We start from the raw sequence: 22,110 nt of genomic DNA, 5'->3' as shown, positions 1-22,110 counted from the left end.
AAACTCTTTGTAGCCAGACAAGAGTCTTTAATTTCTTGTTTGAGAGATTTTCCTCCATTCTCACTTGGAGATGTCTTCCAGTTTTGTGAGATTCCTGGGTCGTCTTCCATCCTCTGCTATTTTGAGGTCTCGCTACAGATTTTCCAGGAAGTTCAAATCAGGTGGACTGTGAGGGCCATTGTAAAACCTTTAGCTTGCGCATTTTGAGGTCATTTATTGTGGATTATGATGTGTGTTTATGATCATTCTCCATGTGTAGCAGCCATCCTCTTCCTCTTTTCACCTTCATTTTTTTTTTTTTTTACAGATTGTGTTATGTTTGCATCAAGAATTCAAAATTTAATTGAATCCATTCTTCCCTCTACCCATGAAATGTTCTGTGTGCCATTGGCTGCAACACAACCAGAATGCATTGATCCACCCCCTTGCTTAATGGTTGGCGAGATGTTCTTTTCCATTCTGTGCCCTTTTATCTCTACACATACCTTTGATCATTGTGGTCATAGAGTTCTATTTTAACCTCATCGGCCCACAGGACTTATTTCCAAAAATGCATCAGGCTTGTTTACATGTTTTTTTGCTTACTTCTGATACTGAATTTTATGTTGAGGATGCAGGAGAGGTTTTCTTATGATGACTCTTCCATAAGGCCATATTTGTGCAGTTGTCTCTGAACAGTAGAACAATGTACCACAACTCCAGAGTCTGCTAAATCTTTCTGACAGTCTTTTGCAGTCAAGCGGGGGTTCTGATTTGCCTCTCTAGCAATCCTATGAGCAGCTCTCACTGAAATTTTGCTTGGTCTTCTAGACCTTATCTTGACCTCCATTGTTCCTGGTAAATGGCCATTTCTTAATTACATTTCAAACTGAGGAAAGGGCAACATGAAAATGCTATGCTATCTTCTTATAGCCTAATACTGCTTTGTGGGCCTCCACACTTAACATTTTCTGAGTACTAGGCTGCTGTTTTTTGGCTCAAGGTTAGCGGTAACCTGGCTTTTCCGAACAGGTTAAATAAGGTCTGAAACCTTGGTTAAGGGTGGCGAAACACTTGCATCGGCCCATTTTCCTTTTTTGTAACTTTTAAAATGTAAAAGATGGGAAAAAAAATATATATATATACAGTCATGGCCAAAAGTATTGACACCCCTGCAATTCTGTCAGATAATACTCAGTTTCTTCCTGAAAATGATTGCAAACACAAATTCTTTGGTATTATTATCTTCATTTAATTTGTCTTAAATGAAAAAACACAAAAAGAATTGTCCTAAAGCCAAATTGGATATAATTCCACAACAAACATAAAAAAGAGGGTGGACAAAAGTATTGGCACTGTTCGAAAAATCATGTGATACTTCTCTAATTTGTGTAATTAACAGCACCTGTAACTTACCTGTGGCACCTAACAGGTGTTGGCAATAACTAAATCACACTTGCAGCCAGTTGACATGGATTAAAGTTGACTCAACCTCCGTCCTGTGTCCTTGTGTGTACCACATTGAGCATGGAGAAAAGAAAGAAGACCAAAGAACTGTCTGAGGACTTGAGAAACCAAATTGTGAGGAAGCATGAGCAATCTCAAGGCTACAAGTCCATCTCCAAAGACCTGAATGTTCCTGTGTCTACCGTGTGCAGTGTCATCAAGAATTTAAAGCCCATGGCACTGTGGCTAACCTCCCTAGATGTGGACGGAAAATAAAAATTGACAAGAGATTTCAACGCAAGATTGTGCGGATGTTGGATAAAGAACCTCAACTAACATCCAAACAAGTTCAAGCTGCCCTGCAGTCCGAGGGTACAACAGTGTCAACCCGTACTATCCGTTGGTGTCTGAATGAAAAGGGACTGTATGGTAGGAGACCCAGGAAGACCCCACTTCTTACCCCGAGACATAAAAAAGCCAGGCTGGAGTTTGCCAAAACTTACCTGAAAAAGCCTAAAATGTTTTGGAAGAATGTTCTTCGGTCAGATGAGACAAAAGTAGAGCTTTTTGGGCAAAGGCATCAACATAGAGTTTACAGGAGAAAAAAAAGAGGCATTCAAAGAAAAGAACACGGTCCCTACAGTCAAACATGGCGGAGGTTCCCTGATGTTTTGGGGTTGCTTTGCTGCCTCTGACACTGGACTGCTTGACCATGTGCATGGCATTATGAAGTATGAAGACTACCAACAAATTTTGCAGCTTAATGTAGGGCCCACTGTGAGAAAGCTGGGTCTCCCTCAGAGGTCATGGGTCTTCCAGCAGGACAATGATCCAAAACACACTTCAAAAAGCACTAGAAAATAGTTTGAGAGAAAGCACTGGAGACTTCTAAGGTGGCCAGCAATGAGTCCAGACCTGAATCCCATAGAACACCTGTGGAGAGATCTAAAAATGGCAGTTTGGAGAAGGCACCCTTCTAATATCAGGGACCTGGAGCAGTTTGCCAAAGAAGAATGGTCTAAAATTCCAGCAGAGCATTGTAAGAAACTCATTGATGGTTACCGGAAGCGGTTGGTCGCAGTTATTTCGGCTAAAGGTTGAGCAACCAAGTATTAGGCTGAGGGTGCCAATACTTTTGTCTGGCCCATTTTGGGAGTTTTGTGTGAAATGATCAATGTTTTGCTTTTTGCTTCATTCTCTTTTGTGTTTTTTCATTTAAGACAAATTAAGTGAAGATAATAATACCAAAGAATTTGTGTTTGCAATCATTTTCAGGAAGAAACTGAGTATTATCTGACAGAATTGCAGGGGTGTCAATACTTTTGGCCATGACTGTATATATATTTGTTAGCCAAAAATACAAAGGAAATGTGTCATCTTTAACTTTTAGGCCTTTTAGAGATCACTTTATCTTCAGCAGTAATTTTGACCAGGGGTGTCCATACTTTTACATGGCACTGTTTACATGGGTGAGAACCACCAGAGGGTTATTTCTACACACTGAAATTCCTACAGATACAATGTATCCATAGTGGCATATGTCCTATATAATACACAACATGCCGGATGTCAGAACTATATGTTGTATATCATTTACTGAAGATACATAAATGTGTACATGTAATTAATTACTTTACAGTCTGAATGTGAAGATTGGATGTCTTTTAATGTGAAGTTACAGGATGACTTGGTAAATTAGGAAACATTTTTCCTTATGGAGAGTGACCAGCTAAGCATAGCATGTCAGAGTGAGGAAACTTATAAGTCATGCATGCTCCTCTGGGAAATTAAACATGCAAATTATCTCTTCAGAGAAAACGAGGACTGGAAATCTAGTGTCACCTTTTTGTAGCACTGATACTAAAAGTCAATATTGACTGTTTAATGAGCCTTGCAATATGACTTAAGGCAAAATCCAAAATCTCAACTTGCAGAAATGTTACCCAGAAACTCCGGTCCAGATCCTCTCACATAGTCAAATTCGGTCTCTTACTTTGCACTGATGAGAGGCAACATCCCCGAAACACTGTCTGCAAATTAAGATTCTGTTTTGGCTATAATCCTATGTTATATTGCAAGGCTCGTTAGAGGGTCGATATTGACTTTTAGGATTGCTGCTGCCAATAGGTTCTGCTAGAGTTCTAGTTCTCTTTGTCTCTGAAAAGACAATTTGGATATTAAATTAGGAAACGAAAGCCGCGACCTGATAGGTGTGGTGTGAACACAGGTCTATGATGTGGTCACCTGGGATTGTCGCTCCCAGTCCAGCTCATTTGTCACATAAATGATTCCAGACTCATCCACTGTGAACAGATCCCCATCAAAGTTTCCCCAGATGCGATACTGCACCTCTGTACTATTCCACAGCACCTGAAAGAGTTGCATTACATTAGTACACATATATAAACAGTAAAACGCCTTTACACTGGATTGCATTGGAAGGACTGGATCATCAGATGGACTTGTAAAATCAAATGGCTATAAAGAGCACTACTCTTCCAGATGGACCAGTGAAAGTTCCACGTGTTATCGAAGGGGAGAAGAGAATATGCCCTTGCCAGGCACCTTTTGGAAATGGTTTATCTCCCAAGAGAGCAAAGCAGGAGCCATGCTAAAATTCACAGTCAATTATTTTTCTCCTTACAGTCTGCTGTACAAACATTGGCTGGTCCTGGCGAAACCGGCAGCTTTGGTGAATGTTCATCTACTATATATGGGCACATTTTGTCCCAAGAGCCATAGATCTGCACTTTTGGGTCACCATTTAGAGAATGTGAGCAGTAGTAACCTGTTGCAGCCACTGATCAGAAGCCGCGTGATGACAAAGCGTCCACACAGAACAATCCATAGGACGTGTTTGGTAAAACGCTGAGCGTTGTGCAATCTTGGTTAGAGATGTGAAGCAGGAATGTGAGTTGGATCCAGCAGAATGTAAAATCAGTGAAAGCTTTATAAAATATTATTCAAAATAAATAATTTGATAAACCAGCAATTGGCAGGAGTATCTACAGGCTTGATGAAGACACCGTTAGACCATCATATATTTCAGGAGTACCTGCATGCCTGATGAAGACGCCTGTACACCATCATATATTGGATGAGTAGCTACATGCCTGATTACGAGGTCAGTGCACTATAATATACAGTAGGACTGCCTACATGCCTGAGGAAGATGCCTACACACCATCATATATTGGGGGAGTAGCTACATGCCTGATGAAGATGCCTGTACGACATCATATATTGGGGGAGTAGCTACATGCCTGATGAAGATGCTAGTATAACATCATATACAGCATGAGTACCCAAATACCTTAAGATGCGCACACATCATATAAAACAGTAGTACCCGTATGCCTGATGAAGATGCCCGTAAAACATCATATACGGCAGCAGTACTTTCATACCTGATGAAGACGCCTGTACACTATCATATGGGGCATGAGTACCCATATGCCTGATGAATATGCCAGTATAACATCATATATTGGAGTACGTACATGCCTGATAAAGACACCTGTACACCATCATACCATATACGACAGGAGTACCCGCATGTCTGGTATATAACAGGAGTACCTGCAGGCCTGGTATACAACAGGAGTACCTGCAGGCCTGATGAAGATGTCCGTACAACATCATATATGTCAGGAGTACCTTATATGCCTGATGAAGATGCCTGTACACCACCATATATTGGAGAGAACCTGCATGTCTGATGAAGACACTGTACAGCATGATATGACAGGAATACCCGTTTATCTGATGAAAATGCCCGTACAGCATAATATACAACAGGAGTACCCGTATGCCTGAAGAAGGTGCCCGTAAAATATCATATGCAGCAGGAGTACCTACATCCCTGATGAAGACGCCTGTACACTATCATATACGGCAGCATGAAGACGCCCATATAGCATGATATATGACAGGAGTACATGAAGGTCTGATGAAGATGCCTGTATAACACCATATTTTGGAAGAGTATGTGCATTTCTGATGAAGATGCCCATACGCCATCATACCATATATGACAGGAGTACCCCTATGCCTGATATACAACAGGAGTACATGCAGGCCTGATGAAGATGCCTGTACACCATCACATACAATAGTAGTACACGTTTGCCTGATGAAGACACCCATATAGCATCATATATTGGAGGAGTACCTGCATGCCTAATGAAGATACCATACAACATCAAATACCGGAGGAGTGCCTGCGTAACAGTGCCCAGGATGGTATCCATTGTTGAGTGTCATGAGTTTGACACCCAGGCACGTTACAGAAAAAACGAGTTATGGATGTGTGTATGCTGACAGTGATTCTTTGGGTACCGTCAAGGTGGTCGCATTCTACTACCCACCAGGTCCATTAGACTTCAAGACAATGACACCAGACACGATCATAAAAACAAGGCCCTCTTTACTTGACAACACACTTGGGTACACAAGGCAGCGGGTAGTACACTTTACAACTTCTGTCTCCACACAGATGCGTTCTTATCTGTTTCGGGCGACGGCACTATACATGTGGACGATAACCAAGCAGAGCAGGACTACACTTTACATGTGGACGGTAAACAAGCAGAGCAAATCAGACAGACCTTCATCTTCCCGATGCAGGGACACATGGGTCAATATGTTAGGCTGTTAACCCTGCACGCAAACAGCAGTCTGTGATCCATCAACGAGGACCTCTTAGAGCCGTGTCCCTCTACTGCAGGGTTCCCCAACTCCAGTCCTCAAGACCCGCCAACAGATCATGTTTTCAGGATTTCCTTAGTATTGCTCAGGTGATAATTGCATCACCTGTGCAATACAAAGGAAATCCTGAATTCACATGATCTGATGGTGGGCCTTGAGAACTGGAGTTGGGGAACCTCTGCTCTGTGTCCTCAGCTGGGCCAGACCCATCTCTACAGGGCCTCCCACGTCTGGCCATCACTGGACTCCCTTCCTCCTTTAATTCTCTAACAAATAGATTTTGCCCACTTGTCTGCTGAACTGGAGCTCAGTTGCCTGTAAAGTGCCTTAATAATTCTTGTTGTCTTGTGCCTTTCAGCTCACTCCATGCTAGCTCTGTTGCTCTCCAAATCTCTGCACACACTCTTCTATTACGTCACTAACTTCCTCAGTCTCTCACTGCCCAGAGATTCCCAATCTTCTTCCCCTCTATGGGCCAGTCTTACAGTTAACTCTCACACTGTCCATGCTGTTTGTTGCTGGGCAGACTTAACCTTTCACCCAGTTGTGTGCAGAAGCAAAATGGAGCACAGTGACATCTTGTGTCTGATAGTTAGTGCAACAGCCCAAAGGGAGATTGACACTTTTTGCCACAACAAAACATTTCACATATTTACATTGAACTCATTGATGTCTTCAGGGGAGAGGGTGTGACAGCTCAACCACCCCCTCACACCTGCACCTCCTGATGAAGACGCCTGAACTGTATCATATATTGGAGGAATACCTGCAATCCTGATGAAGATGCTCGTACATCATCACATATTGGACAAGTACCTGTACACCTGAAGACCCCTGTACAGTTTCATATATTGGAGGAGTACCTGGATGCCTGATGAAGATGTCTGTACAGTATCATATATTGGAGGAGTACCTGCATGGCTGATGAAGACGCCTGTACATCATCATATATTGGAGGAGTACCACCTGCACACCTGAAGACGCCTGTACACCATTACATATTGGAGGAGTACCTGGATGCCTGATGAAGATGCCTGTACAGTATCATATATTGGAGGAATACCTGCATGCCTGATGGAGACGCCCGTACACCATCACATATTAGAGGAGTACTTGCACACCTGAAGACGCTGTTTTGGTGTTTACCGCTAGCCATGTTATAACATTTGCAGTTATTTCTTTTCAGTCACTGCTTATTCTGCTGTTTCCCCATTGCATCCCAGACGTATCGTCTCCTCCCTTTAGCGCCCACTGCTCAGGGCTTTATCTGATACTTCCTGTGGATTGTTTTGCGTGGATGCTTTGACATCATGTGGCTCCTGAGCGGCGGCTGCTCACATATATTCACTATATGCTCATCCCCCATGTTTTTTTACTTTTTTATTCCAGGATATTTGTTTTGTGTTTTGCTTTTGGTTTTCTCTGTGTAAAGGTCATGTGTTCATATGCAATTACATTTTGCATGCACATTAATTTACTTTTTCTGCTCAGACCCAGTTTCTCATTTGTTTCATTGTGCATTCTGTGCATATAAGGGTGTGACCGCCCTGTTTCTGAGTTGGAAAATCCATCCTGTCTGGCCTATACTATTACTGGTGGTTCAGTCCCTCTGTCCTTGTTCACATTTACGTCACTTGACAAGTGGAAAGGTTTTAAATACAAGAGTTAGGACTGTCCCACAAGGGTTGCCGTGACATGGCGGGATGGTTTCTACATTATTTTGATCAAAATTATGTTAACTAAATACCCTTATTATTACTACCTTCATGCAATTTTTGCAATATATTTTTTTTACTTTTTTATTCCAGGATATTTGTTTTGTGTTTTGCTTTTGGTATTCTCTGTGTAAAGGTCATGTGTTCATATGCAATTACATTTTGCATGCACATTAATTTACTTTTTCTGCTCAGACCCAGTTTCTCATGTTGTGCCCGCTTGCAGCTTAGGATGAGCGTCTCTGCGGTGGTTTGAACCTGGGTTATGAATTTAAATGAAAGTTATTGTGCCCGGAGACGAAGTGTTTTCCTTGTTTCCACAGCCTCGCTAATGTCATGAGATGAACAATATGATAACCGGCTTCTCTAGTAAATGAGAAAATCCTGAACTGAAGCAGAATTCATCGTTGCTATAGAAATGGGCGACACAAACATTGTCGGTGTGGAAAGACGCCCTGCGGTATCTAGTGCTGTGGATAGAGCGCCCACCTCCCACACTGCATGGTGGGCCCTAACATGGACACACCAGGCCTATACTCTATAAATCAGAATTCGGGACCCCTAAAACTGTCTATGGAGCCCCACCAATGTTTATATCCCTGCCAATGTCTTTCCAGCCCGTCCTCTGCTCTCTCTCATGTATATGACCCTATTAAATGGAGACATGACAGCGCCGGAGGGGTGCCTGCTGGGACGTTATTACAGTTTTTACGTCTTATTTTCCAGCATGGCGTGTGAAGGATTCCCCCGACAAACAATGAAAGTTTATTATAACTTCTGGGAACTATTTTGCTCCGGCTGAATCTTTTTTCATATGGAAAATCCTTCTTGTACTGGTGGTACGGTATTAATTTACATCCCATATTATGTAGCAGCCTGCACAGACTTTTGGCATAGGCTCTCTAGTGCCTTGCCAACTTTTCTTGTTGCTGAAGTTCCTTCTTGAAGGGACACCCCATTGTTAAGCATCTTATCGTTTACAGACATACAGAAAAAGTTGTCACTTTTTAAAATCTTTACTTACTCGAGAAATCATATGCGGACAATTTCCCTTCCGATTCTCAGAAATGATCACCGGACTTGGACTAAACCAAGTACTTTCCGCAACGACGATTTCTAGGGTGCCGGATGCTACGTTACCCTTGGGATCATCACCCAGGTCTTTCACCTTAACTATGAGCCTGAAGTGGCTGTCATCAGCTCGTGACAAGTAAGTGACCCCTGTGTAATAAAAGAGACACTTCAAAAAGTTAAAACCTATGGAGTAACCAGTTTGACAACGCACAATATTGTTCTATTGTTTTACTTTGTTCTTGAGATCGCACTTGGACCAATGTTATTCTATGGGACTGTGCACATGTTAGGTCTAGGGGAAAAACTTTACAGCCAGCTCTGGTTTGATCTGATATTGGGATCGCACTCGGCCATGCAAGTCCAGGTGAGCACACGGACACGAGACGTTGGTGCAGCATACAGATGACATGTGGAATCATGGGGACTAGCACTACGTGGTAACTCAGGAGCCGACGGACAGATGAAGGGAAACACAATAGTACAAGTAATGGAGCACACTAAACGAGGAACATTAGTGTCTCCATCCCAAGACACAGTGTGACGAGGCCAGCTTACGCTGAGTCGTTTTCTTTAGAGTGGACCCTCTGGGTCGTGGCACCCAACCCACCTAGGGCGAGCTAACCTTGTGAGGAACCACCCCCTATACAGGGAGTGTCAGGGGCAAGACCAAGGGGGTGAGCCACCACGAATGCTGGCACCAGACGGCCGGCTCAAGTAGACACTAGGTACAAGTGCAGGAAACAGGACAAGACGTAAGTTCAAGGTATCTTCATTAAGGCAAATTCAGGATAACATTCAGTGCAACAACATGATAAGCAAAACACAGCAAGGTGCGTGCGAGGGCACGTCAAGGTCCATAGCATGGTACGTGCCAGGTGGCACGCCTGGGTACAGTGAAGGGCTCAATGGCATCGGACTCCGGACAACTGGCACGATCGACAGGAACAGGGCATCTGGCTGCGGACATCAGCTCCGGACATCAGGCCGCAGTCATCAGGCTTACGATCTCTGGCAGCGGTCGGCAGGTTCCGGGCATCCGGCAAGCAAACCAGGGTTCAGGCAAGGAGGCACGACAGATCTCCAGACATGGTGCGTGTTAGGGAACATGCCGAGGTCTAAGGCAAGATTCCAGGCAGGGTGCGTGCTAGGGGCACACCAGGGTCCAGAGCAAGGTGCGTGTGTAGGGGACACGCCAGGGTTCAAAGCAAGGTGCGTGTGTAGGGGACACGCCAGGGTTCAAAGTTCAACATACAAGACGGTGCGTGTGTAGAGACACGCCAAGGCACATGGTTCAAGGCAGAGTCCTGCGCGTGCCAAGGGGCACGCCAGGGACAGGTTCAAGGCAGAGTCCTGTGCGTGCAGAGGGACACGCCAGGGTCAGGTTCAAGGCAGAGTCCTGCGCGTGCAGAGGAGCACGCCAGGGTCAAGGTTCAAGGCAGAGTCCTGCGCGTGCAGAGGAGCACGCCAGGGTCAGAGGCAGAGTCCTGCGCATGCAGATAGGCACGCCAGGGTCAGGGTACAGACTAGGACCTGTACGTGCTAGAGGGCGCGACAGGGTACATGGCTAGACCTGCGCGTACTTTTACAGAAGCACGGGGAAGGAGTGGGCCTGCGCGTGCTAAGAGAAGCACGGAGAACACAGTGCAGAGACAGCGTGAGTGCAAGGAAGCAGAGAGAGCATGCCTGGGGCACTGGCTAGCTGGACGGGCTGCAGCACAAACAGGCGGGTAAGACTCCAGCGAACCCGACTGGAGCATAGCAGGCGACACAGCTGTCACTGACCGAGCACGGCTGAGGCACAAGCAGGCGGGCACGGCTGAGGCACAAGCAGGAGGCTAGGAAGGACAGGCGCATGCAAAGGGCACACGAAGAAACAAGGCAAAGCTAGGCAGGGTACAGAACAAAGAGCAGGAACGTAGGCAGAAACACAGAGCTAGGTCAGAGAGAGAACACATCTAGCAGCGGAGCGTAGGCCGAAGCCCAGAGCCGGGTCAAGGGAGAACCTTGAGACTAGCATGGAAATGTGCAAGAGAGCACCAGAGGTAAGAGAGGAGGAATGGTGCGTGTGCCAGGAGGCACTACAGAGCACCATAGGTAAGAAAGGAGGAATGGTGCGTTTGCCATGAGGCATAACCGAGCACCATAGGTAAGAGCAAGGAAGAACAAGCAAAGACAGAACATAGGAAGGACCACAAGGCAAAGCATTGCAAAGGCAAGACATGGCAAAGCAGGCAAGGCAGAGAACATCGGAAGGACTACAAGTCCAAGCATGACACGGACAAAACATGGCACGAGAGACAAGACAAGGCATGAAACAAGAGACCGAGTACAAGCACAGGGCAGAGTGCAGGGGCACAGAATAGAGCTGGCGACCGAGCAGACCAAGCAGCCATGCAGGGAAGCAACACGATACTCAGGCCCCGACCATAGGAAGGGGCGGTCTGATATAGCACCATAGCACCTGCAGTTCCGGGTCTGGATCAGGGAAGGACTTCCGGTTCAGATCCTCCAAGATCCTAATGTCATGATCACGTGTGTCAGGACGCAGATGATGTCGCAAGGCGAACCCATAACACACGTGACCCTGGATACACCGCCTCCAGTGGGGCGAATTTAAATAATAAAGCGTGCAGGTGGATACGCCGCCTCCACCTGGTGGATTTAGGTATTACACGCCATGCATACATATATCTGGAAACACCGCCTCCAATAAGGCGCATTTAAATAATAAGGGGGGGAACCTGGGTAACTTTAACAATGGTGGGCCCTGCGATAGGGAATGGGGAAATGGAGATCTCCTGCACTCCCCTGAGCCAGTGTCCCTACACTCCTCACATTCCCTAAACAGGCTCCGCACCTGTCGCCGCACGCGTACCTTAACACCCTTGCTCGCCCTGAGCCTAAACCCTCACTAGGGAATAGGTCGGTGCGGAGACTAATCCCACCACTGCACTAACAACACACATGAGGAAAGAGACAATACAGGGGAAACACCACTTATCTTTGCTCTGTTGCGTGCGCTCCTAGCAACAGAGCCCACCACCTGTGTGCATCTTCTCCTCCACCCTGATCCATCACATAACTGGATCCGTCACCATCGTGCAGCCTGGGAGCAGAGTCCATCACCACTTGCAGCAGTCCAGTACACAGAGTCCCAAGATGAGTCCAGCCTCTGCCAAGAATCCAAGCATGCTCGAGTCCAGTTCTCAGCAACCAAGTAGAGCATGCTGAGTGCAACTCTCTTCCTAGTCGCCACTCCTCTAAGCCATGCCCGCACTTCCCGCCGACACCATAAACTGCGACTCCACCAAGCCATGCCAGTCCTTCCTGCAGACACCATTAGCTGGCACTCATTCTCTCTGGCTGACTGCGCAGGACTCCTATCCCGCTCCATCCTTCCACCAGGCTCTCCAACAACTCAGCAAGAAATATCACCAGCGGTGAGTGAACACCCTAAGCACACCTTTATAGGGAGTCACACCTGATCCCTAATTAAGTGAACATTAACCTAAACCTAAGGTGCGATACCGCTAACCACCACCGGGGACAGTCAAAACACCCCTGAACCAAAGTAAAAAAAGTTCACTTTGTGCCTTTAATACCGCCAGATCCAACACTGGATCATGACACCTAGAGAGCGTTGCTAGATAAGACTGGGCTGAACCATAGAGAAGGTCACATGATCAGGGGCTCCAGGAATACATAGAGGATTGCAGAATTAGACAGTGCTGGAACATAGGAAAGGTCACATGATCAGGGGCTCCAGGAACACATAGAGAATTGGAGAGTCAGAGCAGAGACGGATGGTTACCTAGCAACGGCGTGCAGCCATGAGGTAAGGCGCGCGTGCACACTGCTCCAGGCATCTTGCAGCACGAGACATAACGGGCATGAGAATTCAGTGCACACCGCTCCAGGAGTCATGCGACATAACAGACATGGCGGGCATGACACACAGGTGTATGCCAATGGACCTGAAATAGATCTGGGGAGATGTCCTTGATCCATGCTAATCCAGTGTGGAGCACAAACAAGGGCAGGAGACCCAGAAGAAGGGAGTGGAGTCTGGCATACCCAAGATAGGTGTGTGACAGCGTTTTAACCTGGGTGCCTATGGACAAGTTATTTTGGAGTATGCCTGTATCCATCAGAGGTCTATATATTTCAGAAAGTCCTTCCAATGAGATGAACAATTTAGATTGTGCTGCGGTGGTCCGGCGTCCCGTCAACCGTGGGTGCCGGTCTTATTCTGGGCACCTTTTCACTTTTTAGGCCCTTCACCATCGTGACGTTGTGGGGTCTGGTAAGCTGTAGGGGTACTCGGGATGCCGGACGGAGGAGAGAAGACTGGAGGTTCGGCATAGATGGGCAGACCAGGGCAGCTTCAATCATTTTGCTCTTCTCTAGAATCCACCCTAAGTGATAAGGTCTGAACCAAGGAGGAGGTTGGAGTGGGGTCACTTTGATTTCTGTCATTGATCCCCCTCTCTTTGCTGCAGGAGACTTAACGATAAACTCCAATCAAATCAGATATTGTAGACTTTTTGGGGCCCACCGACAACGTTCATCCTGTTGTGTTATAACTCCAAAGGTCAGGACATAAAACGATCTTACACAACCGCTGGAGACTGCAGCACGTGGACGACTTACAATAAGATCAGACCATTAGCGAGCGCTCGTCTCAGCTGAAACGTTTGTCCTTGGCGTCCTCATTACATCGGCTCTGCGGTAAATGAATGTATTGTGCCCTCAGAATGAATTCATCACATGTCATAGGCGCAGTGGAAGGCAATTAATGGAGCCTTGTGTTCTGATTGGATCAAAATGCTGAGATTTGTTCGGTTTTTTTCAAGAGCAGTCAATTTATTCATGTTGAAATGAGAACACGGAAAAAAAATGAGCTCTCATTAATCTATCAGTTCTGTGCCGCTTTCTGTACACAATTATCACCAGACAAAAAGTTTTCCACTGGCTTCAGCATTTACCTAAAATACTGTAAGTGATTATTATTTTTAGATACTGGTTGCGGGGGAGGAATATTTAAGTGTCATGCGAGCAAAGGACATTTATTAATGTGTTTACTCCAGAAACTGGCATATATTTGCAACTTTTTACATTTTATCAGTATTGGAAGTTATTATCCGATGGGAGAAGAGCAGTGCTGCGGACCAGAAAAAGTAGAACTGAATATAAAGGCGCTTTTCTCTGGAACTGTATGGAGGATATTAAAAAAAAAAAATTATAATAATTAAAAACTCAATACTCATCGGAATAAAATAAGAGCAAAAACTTGACACTTTTTTATCTTGTGACTGGTCCTCTTTTAATTAAGAGTGGACAATGATGAAAAGAACAAACCTTTCTAACTCGAGTCTTGGGGATCGCACAGACAATCAAATTTTCGGTCCAAGTGCAATCCCACAAATCATCCATTTGCATTTGGACCAATATTAGCCTATGGGGCCATGCATATGTTTGATTTTTTTTTTTTTTTTTCCTTGGATCAAATCTGTCCTGGGAAAAAAAAAAATCGCTGCATGCCCGAGTTTGATCCGATTATCAGATTGCACTCAGCCATGCAAGTCAATGGATGAGTGAAAAACAAAAAAAAACAGACTGCACTCAGAAGACATCTGAGTGCAGTCCAATTTTCACGGACTGACAGAATGGAGACATTTTTTTCTTCCATCTTCTTCATATCTGAGAAAATCAGATCAAACTCTGATCAGAGTGTTGTTAGCATAATCGGTCCGATTTTCTCGGATGAGAGAAAATTGGTCTTGTCACCCTAGCCAGGGCTATTCTGGCTGTAACACAGGTTGCACGGCTCCATGTGCTGCTGGTACTCTGCCACGTAGTGCAGTGTGAAAAGGAACGCATTGCAACCTCCTGGGTACAAGTCACAAAAAGTCGTTGGATTTTCTGCAAGTTGCTTTTCAAGGTCGCGGAATCTTAGAGGTCACAATATGATTCCATTCACCTGCATTATACTGCAGCTCATGGCGATCTGTGATGTGTCCAAAATTGTTGTCTAGTCCCATTCTTCAAGCCACCATATTTTTTGCCCATTTTAGCATTTTATTACCTTCCTCTGTTAGGGATACTGCTCCAGTCCTCGGCTCCATCTGGAAGAGATTCCGACCACCCCCGAGAATTGTGTAGCGCAAATCTGCGTTCTCTGACACTGGATCGTCAGCGTCTGTCGCCTGAAGGTGCAGGAAAGCAACGCCTGCAAATGATGGGGAAGAGTCATCATATTATAATATTACTCATTATGTTCAAAACTACAACTAATCTGATAATTTGAGCTGTATTTAGGGAACACAAGGCTATTCCTAGCTCGGGACGCAGCATCACCCCCTTCTACTGTTGTAGGATCTAATGGGCGCCAGATACAACATCATTCACTGTATTAACAAAAGGCGACAATTTGGTGCAAAATAAAGTGCACCCTCCTGAGTAACAAATACCCGGGTGTGGTCCAGTACGGTTCTGATTAGTGGGGTCTGCAGATGTTTAAGCACATGCGGGCACGGTCTCTATCACCCACTGATAATACGGGCTGGCCTAGGAGATTAGCAGGCTATAATGGTCGTATCTCTGCGGCCTGACATTTTAGCAGTCAGCCGCAGGGTGTGCAAAGTTTCGTACTGACATCTAAAAGCAGATTGGCGGCGGCACTTCTAGGAGAGGAGGCGAAACAATCACGAGCTCGCTATATTTCATTCTTTGTTCCCATCTTCAGAATGTCAGCTCTAAAGGGTCCGCTAATCCCACCATGAAGCCTCAGCCTCACCCATCTGCACACTAACCAGGCTAGGAGGCCTCTACAGTTTGAGAAACCGTTCCTGGCAGCATATTGGTAGGCCAAGCGGTAATATATAGGTGAACATGGCGTACAATGCAACTGGTGAAATCCATGGAAGGATCTCCAGTAACACAAAGTTACCCTAAACACTTTCATTTTTGGTAAATTGTTGGTGATCTTGAACCATATATTTGCTCCTCTACTTGATGAGTGACACAAGTAAATATATCAAAACAGTATTTAAAAATTAATTTTCAGTTTATGCAAATAAATCAAGAAGTTCCTCCATTATATACGTGTATTACCTGCTCTGCTATCCCTGCTGACAATCCCATTCAAGGAACTAATTTTCAGAATTGGTGCGTTGTCATTTTCATCTGTCACCTCAATGTATACAGTCACGGTCCTATGTTCTCCAGCAACCTGTACAAATAAAATATAACTACTATAATACCGCTCCTATGTACAAGAATATAACTACTATAATACTGCTCATATGTACAAGAATATAACTACTATAATACTGCCCCCTATGTATAAGAATATAACTACTATAAAACTGCCCCCTATGTACAAGAATATAACTACTATAATACTGCTCCTATGTACAAGAATATATCTACTATAATACTGCTCCTATGTACAAGAATATAACTACTATAATACTGCCCCCTATGTACAAGAATATAACTACTATAATTCTGCTCCTATATACAAGAATATAACTACTATAACACTGCCCCCTATGTATAAGAATATAACTGCTATAAAACTGCCCCCTATGTACAAGAATATACAGTGCCTACAAGTAGTATTCAACCCCCTGCAGATTTAGCAGGTTTACACATTCGGAATTAACTTGGCATTGTGACATTTGGACTGTAGATCAGCCTGGAAGTGTGAAATGCACTGCAGCAAAAAAGAATGTTATTTCTTTGTTTAATTTTTTTTTTAAATTGTGAAAAGTTTATTCAGAGGGTCATTTATTATTCTACCACTCAAACCACCAGAATTCTGTTTGGTTCCCCTAAAGTATTAAGAAGTATTTCAGGCACAAAGAACAATGAGCTTCACATGTTTGGATTAATTATCTCTTTTTCCAGCCTTTTCTGACTATTTAAGACCCTCCCCAAACTTGTGAACAGCACTCATACATGGTCAACATGGGAAAGACAAAGGAGCATTCCAAGGCCATCAGAGACAAGATCGTGGAGGGTCACAAGGCTGGCAAGGGGTACAAAACCCTTTCCAAGGAGTTGGGCCTACCTGTCTCCACTGTTGGGAGCATCATCCGGAAGTGGAAGGCTTATGGAACTACTGTTAGCCTTCCACGGCCTTGACAGCCTTTGAAAGTTTCCTCCCGTGCCGAGGCCAGGCTTGTCCGAAGAGTCAAGGCTAACCCAAGGACAACAAGGAAGGAGCTCCGGGAAGATCTCATGGCAGTGGGGACATTGGTTTCAGTCAATACCATAAGTAACGTACTCCACCGCAATGGTCTCCGTTCCAGACGAGCCCGTAAGGTACCTTTACTTTCAAAGCGTCATGTCAAGGCTCGTCTACAGTTTGCTCATTGTCACGGTCACTGTGTGTCTGGACGCAGATGTTACCGCAAGGCGAACCCATAACACACGTGACCCTGGATACAGCGCCTCCAGTGGGGCGAATTTAAATAATAAAGGGGGGACGTGTGTCAGCTATGGTGTCTGGACGAAGGGCTGGCCTGGCGTGGTGGGGTCGCAGTGATGGTGTCAGCAGGAAGTGTCTGCATGGACTGGTGGAGTGGCGACTATGGAGAGTGGCACTCACCATGTGGGACTTGGCTGCTGAACTGGACTCAAGCATGCTTGTCTTCGTGTCAGAAGCTGAACTCATCCTTGGGACTCTGTTACTAAGCAGCTGCAACTGGTGGTGGACTCTGCTCCAAGGCTGCACTAAGGTGAAGGATCCTGTTATGGTGATGGATCCAGGTGGAGGAGAAGATGCACGCAGGTGGTGGGCTCTGTTGCTAGGAGCGCACGCAACAGAGCAAAGCCAAGTGGTGTTTCCCCTGTATTGTCTTCTTTCCTCATGTGTGTTGTTAGTGCAGTGGTGGGATTAGTCTCCGCACCGATCTATTCCCTAGTGAGGGTTTAGGGTCAGGGTGAGCAAGGGCGTTAAGGTATGCGTGCGGCGACAGGTGCGGAGCCTGTTTAGGGAACGTAAGGAGTGCAGGGACACTGGCTCAGGGGAGCTTAGGAGGTCTCCACGTCCCCCATTCCCTATCGCAGGGCACACCATTGTAATTATTTCCCAGGTCCCCCTTATTATTTAAATTCGCCTTACTGGAGGCGGGGTTTCCAGATTGTATGTATAACGTGTAATACCCAAATTCGCCAGGTGGAGGCGGCGTATCCACCTGCACGTTTTATTATTTAAATGCGCCCCACTGGAGGCGGTGTATCCAGGGTCACGTGTGTCACATGGGTTCGCCTTGCGGAAACATCTGCGTCCAGACACACGTGATCATGACACTCATGATCACTTGGAGGACTCTGAGACAGATTGGTTCAAGGTTCTCTGGTCTGATGAGACCAAGATCGAGATCTTTGGTGCCAACCACACACGTGACGTTTGGAGACTGGATGGCACTGCATACGACCCCAAGAATACCATCCCTACAGTCAAGCATGGTGGTGGCAACATCATGCTGTGGGGTTGTTTCTCAGCCAAGGGGCCTGGCCATCTGGTCCGCATCCATGGGAAGATGGATAGCACGGCCTACCTGGAGATTTTGGCCAACAACCTCCGCTCCTCCATCAAGGATCTTAAGATGGGTCGTCATTTCATCTTCCAACAAGACAACGACCCAAAGCACACAGCCAACAAAACCAAGGCCTGGTTCAAGAGGCAAAAAATCAAGGTGTTGGAGTGGCCTAGTCAGTCTCCTGACCTTAACCCAATTGAAAACTTGTGGAAGGAGCTCAAGATTAAAGTCCACATGAGACACCCAAAGAACCTAGATAACTTGGAGAAGATCTGCATGGAGGAGTGGGCCAAGATAACGCCAGAGACCTGTGCCGGCCTGATCAGGTCTTATAAAAGACGATTATTAGCTGTAATTGCAAACAAGGGTTATTCCACAAAATATTAAACCTAGGGGTTGAATAATAATTGACCCACACTTTTATGTTTAAAATTTATTAAAATTTAACTGAGCAACATAACTTTTTGGTTTGTAAGATTTATGCATCTGTTAATAAATCCTGCTCTTGTGTGAAGTTTGAAGGCTCTAACTTATTTGCATCTTATCAAACCTGCTAAATCTACAGGGGGTTGAATACTACTTGTAGGCACTGTAACTACTATAATACTGACCCCTATGTACAAGAATATAACTACTATAACACTGCCCCCTATGTATAAGAATATAACTGCTATAAAACTGCCCCCTATGTACAAGAATATACAGTGCCTACAAGTAGTATTCAACCCCCTGCAGATTTAGCAGGTTTACACATTCGGAATTAACTTGGCATTGTGACATTTGGACTGTAGATCAGCCTGGAAGTGTGAAATGCACTGCAGCAAAAAAGAATGTTATTTCTTTGTTTAATTTTTTTTTAAATTGTGAAAAGTTTATTCAGAGGGTCATTTATTATTCAACCACTCAAACCACCAGAATTCTGTTTGGTTCCCCTAAAGTATTAAGAAGTATTTCAGGCACAAAGAACAATGAGCTTCACATGTTTGGATTAATTATCTCTTTTTCCAGCCTTTTCTGACTATTTAAGACCCTCCCCAAACTTGTGAACAGCACTCATACATGGTCAACATGGGAAAGACAAAGGAGCATTCCAAGGCCATCAGAGACAAGATCGTGGAGGGTCACAAGGCTGGCAAGGGGTACAAAACCCTTTCCAAGGAGTTGGGCCTACCTGTCTCCACTGTTGGGAGCATCATCCGGAAGTGGAAGGCTTATGGAACTACTGTTAGCCTTCCAGGGCCTGGACAGCCTTTGAAAGTTTCCTCCCGTGCCGAGGCCAGGCTTGTCCGAAGAGTCAAGGCTAACCCAAGGACAACAAGGAAGGAGCTACGGGAAGATCTCATGGCAGTGGGGACATTGGTTTCAGTCAATACCATAAGTAACGTACTCCACCGCAATGGTCTCCGTTCCAGACGAGCCCGTAAGGTACCTTTACTTTCAAAGCGTCATGTCAAGGCTCGTCTACAGTTTGCTCATTGTCACGGTCACTGTGTGTCTGGGCGCAGATGTTACCGCAAGGCGAACCCATAACACACGTGACCCTGGATACAGCGCCTCCAGTGGGGCGAATTTAAATAATAAAGGGGGGACGTGTGTCAGCTATGGTGTCTGGACGAAGGGCTGGCATGGCGTGGTGGGGTCGCAGTGATGGTGTCAGCAGGAAGTGTCTGCATGGACTGGTGGAGTGGCGACTATGGAGAGTGGCACTCACCATGTGGGACTTGGCTGCTGAACTGGACTCAAGCATGCTTGTCTTCGTGTCAGAAGCTGAACTCATCCTTGGGACTCTGTTACTAAGCAGCTGCAACTGGTGGTGGACTCTGCTCCAAGGCTGCACTAAGGTGAAGGATCCTGTTATGGTGATGGATCCAGGTGGAGGAGAAGATGCACGCAGGTGGTGGGCTCTGTTGCTAGGAGCGCACGCAACAGAGCAAAGCCAAGTGGTGTTTCCCCTGTATTGTCTTCTTTCCTCATGTGTGTTGTTAGTGCAGTGGTGGGATTAGTCTCCGCACCGACCTATTCCCTAGTGAGGGTTTAGGGTCAGGGTGAGCAAGGGCGTTAAGGTATGCGTGCGGCGACAGGTGCGGAGCCTGTTTAGGGAACGTAAGGAGTGCAGGGACACTGGCTCAGGGGAGCTTAGGAGGTCTCCACGTCCCCCATTCCCTATCGCAGGGCCCACCATTGTAATTGTTTCCCAGGTCCCCCTTATTATTTAAATTCGCCTTACTGGAGGCGGGGTTTCCAGATTGTATGTATAACGTGTAATACCCAAATTCGCCAGGTGGAGGCGGCGTATCCACCTGCACGTTTTATTATTTAAATGCGCCCCACTGGAGGCGGTGTATCCAGGGTCACGTGTGTCACATGGGTTCGCCTTGCGGAAACATCTGCGTCCAGACACACGTGATCATGACACTCATGATCACTTGGAGGACTCTGAGACAGATTGGTTCAAGGTTCTCTGGTCTGATGAGACCAAGATCGAGATCTTTGGTGCCAACCACACACGTGACGTTTGGAGACTGGATGGCACTGCATACGACCCCAAGAATACCATCCCTACAGTCAAGCATGGTGGTGGCAGCATCATGCTGTGGGGCTGTTTCTCAGCCAAGGGGCCTGGCCATCTGGTCCGCATCCATGGGAAGATGGATAGCACGGCCTACCTGGAGATTTTGGCCAACAACCTCCGCTCCTCCATCAAGGATCTTAAGATGGGTCATCATTTCATCTTCCAACAAGACAACGACCCAAAGCACACAGCCAACAAAACCAAGGCCTGGTTCAAGAGGCAAAAAATCAAGGTGTTAGAGTGGCCTAGTCAGTCTCCTGACCTTAACCCAATTGAAAACTTGTGGAAGGAGCTCAAGATTAAAGTCCACATGAGACACCCAAAGAACCTAGATAACTTGGAGAAGATCTGCATGGAGGAGTGGGCCAAGATAACGCCAGAGACCTGTGCCGGCCTGATCAGGTCTTATAAAAGACGATTATTAGCTGTAATTGCAAACAAGGGTTATTCCACAAAATATTAAACCTAGGGGTTGAATAATAATTGACCCACACTTTTATGTTTAAAATTTATTAAAATTTAACTGAGCAACATAACTTTTTGGTTTGTAAGATTTATGCATCTGTTAATAAATCCTGCTCTTGTGTGAAGTTTGAAGGCTCTAACTTATTTGCATCTTATCAAACCTGCTAAATCTGCAGGGGGTTGAATACTACTTGTAGGCACTGTAACTACTATAATACTGACCCCTATGTACAAGAATATAACTACTATAATACTACAACCTATGTACAAGGATATAACTACTATAATACTGCTCCTATGTACAAGAATATAACTACTATAATACTGCCCCAATGTACAAGAATATAACTACTATAATACTGCTCCTATGTACAAGAATATAGCTACTATAATACTGCTCCTATGTACAAGAATATAACTACTATAATACTGCTCCTATGTACAAGAATATAACTACTATAATAATGCCCCTATGTACAAGAATATAACTACTATAATACTGCCCCTATGTACAAGAATATAACTACTATAATACTGCCTCCTATGTACAAGAATATAACTACTATAATCCTGCCCCCTATGTACAAGAATATGACTAGTA

General features: G+C 45.3%; 1 protein-coding gene and 1 long non-coding RNA gene across 2 annotated transcripts in view; one reads left to right on the top strand and one right to left on the bottom strand.

Moving 5' to 3' along the window:
• Positions 1-22,110, bottom strand: part of CDH16 (cadherin 16) — a 78,869-nt gene that overhangs the window by 47,829 nt on the left and 8,930 nt on the right. Inside the window, exons 4-7 of the mRNA XM_073555043.1 lie at positions 16,035-16,152; positions 15,007-15,150; positions 8,872-9,068; positions 3,670-3,795 (exon numbers count right to left, since the gene is read on the bottom strand). Of these exons, the coding sequence (XP_073411144.1) occupies positions 3,670-3,795; positions 8,872-9,068; positions 15,007-15,150; positions 16,035-16,152 (585 nt within the window). The remainder of the gene's footprint in view (positions 1-3,669; positions 3,796-8,871; positions 9,069-15,006; positions 15,151-16,034; positions 16,153-22,110) is intronic.
• On the top strand, positions 12,934-14,221 carry LOC141058745 (uncharacterized). The gene is made up of 3 exons (XR_012222290.1): positions 12,934-13,004; positions 13,194-13,348; positions 13,421-14,221. It is a non-coding gene; the product is annotated as an uncharacterized lncRNA (long non-coding RNA).

This window comes from Dendrobates tinctorius, unplaced genomic scaffold (assembly GCF_039654945.1).
Source record: "Dendrobates tinctorius isolate UK_male_01 unplaced genomic scaffold, ASM3965494v1 ptg000214l, whole genome shotgun sequence".
NCBI lineage: Eukaryota > Metazoa > Chordata > Amphibia > Anura > Dendrobatidae > Dendrobates > Dendrobates tinctorius.
This window is presented reverse-complemented; position numbering and strand designations above follow the sequence as displayed.